The sequence below is a fragment of the Silene latifolia genome, chromosome Y (genome assembly GCF_048544455.1).
Source record: "Silene latifolia isolate original U9 population chromosome Y, ASM4854445v1, whole genome shotgun sequence".
NCBI lineage: Eukaryota > Viridiplantae > Streptophyta > Magnoliopsida > Caryophyllales > Caryophyllaceae > Silene > Silene latifolia.
The window spans coordinates 97198672-97203369 of record NC_133538.1 but is presented as its reverse complement, the minus strand read 5'-3'; the positions used below and the strand labels follow the sequence as shown (position 1 = coordinate 97203369).

The 4698-nt window shown below is 39.8% G+C and overlaps 1 protein-coding gene across 1 annotated transcript; it reads left to right on the top strand.

The window, feature by feature from the left end:
• Positions 1 to 478: 478 nt before the first annotated feature.
• On the top strand, positions 479 to 1093 carry LOC141628570 (uncharacterized). Its single transcript, XM_074441694.1, has one exon. It carries the CDS (start codon positions 479 to 481, stop codon positions 1091 to 1093), a length of 615 nt encoding a protein of 204 aa, XP_074297795.1.
• Positions 1094 to 4698: the final 3605 nt, after the last annotated feature.

The window sequence follows — 4698 nt, the reverse complement described above, 5'->3', positions numbered from 1 at the left end:
TCTGATTTGAAGGAATATTAAAAGGAGGACGTCAGAGGAGCAAGGAAAAGAAAATGTTGTACTGATGCAGGGGAGTATATCATTCCTGAAGTGGCTAAGGAATCTGTTGAAAAAGCAAAGGAATATCTGAGGTAGATGGCAAAGAGGGTTTGCTGGAAGGAGAGACAAAGGAATGAGGAGACACCAAAGCCAACATGGGGTTTTCGTGTCAATGTCGAGGATGTTGTGATGGTGGAGTCCAGTGATTCGTCTCTCCCATCTGTGAATGGGGGAGGAACAGTACCTGATGTTGATGGCTTTGCGGAGGTTGGGCCTTCACAACCTCCTCTTTCACCATGATGGGCCTCGTATGGAATTGTAGGGGTCTTAATAACACGCTCGCCCTACGATTCCAAAAATAAGAGCGTTATTAGGTAGTAAGTACTATGATTTTTTGTTTTTAATCGAAACAAAATGTAATGCTAGTCGTATTTTCCCTATGTTTAGAACGCTAGGTTTTGCTAAGTGTTTTGGTGTTGATGCCGTGGGGGCCTCGAGAGTTCTATGGGTAGGATGGCGCAAGGAGTCGCATATGGAGTTGGTTAAGGCATGTAATAATTATATCATTCTCCTAGTGAAAAAATATAATGGTCTTTTATGGTATCTGGTCCTTGTCTATGGTGCATCATGTGTGAGTTTGCGCGCCTTCGTTCTACGAGACATTGAGGATTGGATTAAGACTTGTACATACCCTTTTCTTATGGTTGGAGATTTTAACCAAGTCGAATATAGGAGTGATAAACTAAGCGTAAGTCAAAGGGCTATAGGAGGGGCCGATGAGTTCAATTTATGGAAAATCCGTAATGAACTTATGGACATTCCGTTCAAGGGGCCACGTTTCACGTGGTGTAATAATAGGAAGGGTGATAAAAGGGTTTACGAGCGCATCGATAAAGCTTTTGGGTCCAAAGATTGGTTTACTCTGTTCCCAAATACTGGAATCAAACACTATCCCATCCAAATACCGGATCATGCGCCAATTGAAGTGGACTTAAATCTTGTGGGAACTTCTGGAAGTAAACCTTTTAAACTGGATGCTTGGATTTTGGTGTAATACTTCGTATTTATAAGTCTTGGGGTACTCTATCGAGTAGCCCTTACTCTGTCGAGTAAGGGTAGGTTGCGAGATAAAATAGTTTCTGACCTGTTGGGTACTCGATCGAGTAGCTGGGGTACTCGATCGAGTAAGGGGGTACTCGATCGAGTACCTTGGGTACTCGATCGAGTGTCCGGTTTTACGGGGAGTTTTCTCGGGTTCTGTTAATTATGCGATTAAGGTATTTAAACATAGTCGTCTTTGTTTTAAATCACTTTTACAAAACCTAAAACCCTGTTTAAGAGAGAAAGCAACCAGTTCATCTTCCTAATCGCATCCTTAGCAATTCCCGGAGTTCAGACGGTCAGTTCTTGTCGTTATTCGTATCGTTGAGTTCCCTGCGTCGAGGGTAAGCTTTTAATATAATTTTATAATGTTTTGTTAAGTTTGGTTAAACCCTAATTTAGAGATTGGGGGTTTTGGTGTGTAGTTTGTGATATGTAGTCTCTATGTGTTATATGATAGGAGGAGGGTTCGTAGAAGAGACTTTTTGATACATCTGTTGATACCGTCTGACTGTTGTGCTTTCCAGGTAGGATTTCCTACTCAGTATTAGTCCCATAATGGGATGATTGTTAATGTGTTGAGATTGATTGTTTGATATAGTAATTGTATTGTGACGGCTGTGATTGTGATTGTGATTGGTTGTCTATGGTTCTCGAGATGCGTTCTCGGCTGAGTGGAGTCACTTGCGGGAGTGGCTTGGGAGGTTTGGTTTATTAAAAGATGAAACTACTGTGTGATTTCCTTGGGTAATTAACGGTATTAAATGAATTCTGACTTCTAGAGATGTAAAAAGGGGGATGCAATTGTTTGAACATTAAACGTTGGTTCTATGGATAGATTAGTGGCAAGTATGAGTGATAGCATAATAAGAGAAGATCCATGGTAAGAAAGAGTGAGATGATGTCGGTAGAAAATAATGGAATTAAGTTTTGGAGCAACGAAGGGGTAACCAGATTTCTAAAGAGTTAGCTAGAAGGAATAAGGAGTTGAACTATTAATTGGTATTATTGAGTGTAAAGAGAAAAGAAGGATAAAAGTAAGCTGAGGAAAATGTTCACCGGAGCTATGTGATATAAAGATAAGAAATCATCGAAATATGTGATGGTATCACGAGGATGTTGGCTAAAGGTTATATAGGAGTTTCAGGGCAACATGATTGGTAATGAGTTTCGAGGAATTAAGGGAGTAAGAAGTTGGTGGAGTATTGGCACGATACGAGATATTTGGTGGAGAGTTGGATGACAATACAAATAAGATAGCATTGGGAATAATGTTGAGGTAATTTTGTGGATGGGTTTGATGTCCGTTATTTGCAATGTTAACCAAAAATGGTAGAAAAACCATGTTATTTTGATATGAGTGTAAGAGATTTGATATACGAGCAGCGGTGGCATTGTGGTGTTATCACTAATGGCTAAGAGTGATGGAATATTAGAAAGGTAGCAATTCTAAAGAGGTTGATTTGGTAGGGACCTGATTGTTGTGTATGATTGTGAGAGGGTATAAGATGTGGTTAGATGAGGCGGACGCTATTAGTTGAATAGTGAAGGTGTGATTATATTTGGCAGGAAGTGATGGTTGTGCGAATGGGGAATATGTTATGAGGGGCATATGAGTTAAACTCGGGCGGCAGGTAACCTTTTTCGAGTGGTGACTTACGTGGTCAGGATTGACTAGTTGGTTGTGATTACGGGTCTGTGATTTGTGTAAATGATTGTGTGAGGTTCTGACCTCACAAGAAGTGGTATGGTATGATAATTATAAAATTGTTTTATGAATGTTCGGTAATATATATGTTGGACACGGTAATTTAATTTAATGATATCCAAAAAGGTAATAATTTGATTGATTTGACATGGCTAGTTATAATTTTATGTGTATTGATAACACATGTGTATTCCGGGAAATGGCAGAGAGGATGTTCATGAGATGCTTATCTGTTTATCCATATAATATGTTGCGTGGTGATTTAATAAAGTGGATTTGAGTAAGTTTTTCTTGTCTGAGAAGTTATGCTAAGTCAGTATTTATGGGAATTGTATGCAGTTGTGATGTCTATCGGTGTGGTTGTGGTGCCTCGGGTGGTGATCCGGGCACGGTACATAGTCTTTGTGATGCGGGTATTTTCGCACTACGGTGTGGTGTTGGTGGCGGTGTTGTGATGCCGTCACGGTTGTGGTGGAGTAGGCGGGATGATTATGATTCGGGTTTCGAAAGTACATACCAGTTATACATAGATTGTTGTTTTGTTTGATGTTGCTCTCTGCGAGTGTCAGTTTGTGCTGATAGACAGTTGTCTTGCTTATTCATGTTTTCTTTACCAGGTTAAGTTGGGAATGAGGTAGAGTATGATGTGAAATAGAGTTGTATATGTTTCGTTGTTGTCATGGGATAGTGATAATCTGTTGATGGGACACGGTTGTGAGAGGTTGTTACGGTAATTTTGATCTTGTTTTCAGATGAGACATCGGTAGACATGGTAATGGAAAATGATTCGTGGAACATGTGTTGTAATGAGCTGAAAGCGGCAGGTAGTTCATAATATTTTGTTGAGACAGTGAGTGTAGGGTGTTGGGGAAATTAGTGTCATGTTAAGTTGTGTATGAATTTTGCGGTAATGAAAGAAAGAACTTGAGGATCTAGTGTGCGTGTACGTAACGAGTGCGGACCGTGAGTTATGCTTCTGGGAGATAAGTGCCTTACGTAGAGAGGTATGTTGTTTGGCAGTAATAATGAAGAGTGGGTATGGTGATTTGCTACGAGTTTATGGTATAGGTTAGGTGCTTGTTTTGCCGAATGAGTTGAGGAATGGGAAATGTTTATGTATGGGAGCCTTGGATATAAGAATGGTGAGTGTTTGGTTTATAGACGGTTATCTTTGACATGTGGTGGTACATAGGGTAATGAGATATAGATATGGTTTGGTATTAGTGAGTTACGAGGACGTAACATTTGTCTTAAGAGGAGTAGGATGCGATAAAACAGATTTTGATGGTTGTACATATGGTAATATATTCGGAAGTTGAGTCTTGATGTAGAATAAAAGATTGATTCGTGTTGTGGGTGATTTTATTAAAGGTCATGACCGTGCTTGTAGTAGCGTGATGTTTAGGAGTGTGAGAATATTTCGCTAGTATTGTGAGTTGGATGATGAGGTTACGAGTGTGAGTAAACTTCGAGGACGAAGTTCCTTTTAAGGGTGGTAGAATGTAACATCCCGTTTGATGTCTATGAGTGTCTTGGTATTGGATTTGATAGTTGATGATATTATGGAGCTAGCAGCATTAGAGGATGGTAGTTGGTTATGTATGGAGTTGGTGTCGTGAGAGATATATATGTGGTAGATACGATATAGTGAGTCATGTTGTGGAAGTAAACATAGTTGGTGGAGTGGGTGTTAAGAGTTCATGTTCTATGTTCGGTCGAGTTCTTGAGTCCTTAGCTAAGTTGTTGTGTCTTGGTCGAGTCTGTATGGTTGTTTTTATGTATGGGTTGAACTTCGGGGACGAAGTTCCTTTTAATTAAGGAGGGAAGCGTAATACTCTGTATTTATAAGT

Excerpts from the sequence above, each read along its gene's own strand:
- LOC141628570 (XM_074441694.1), top strand. The coding sequence starts at position 479 with ATGTTTAGAACGCTAGGTTTTGCTAAGTGTTTTGGTGTTGATGCCGTG.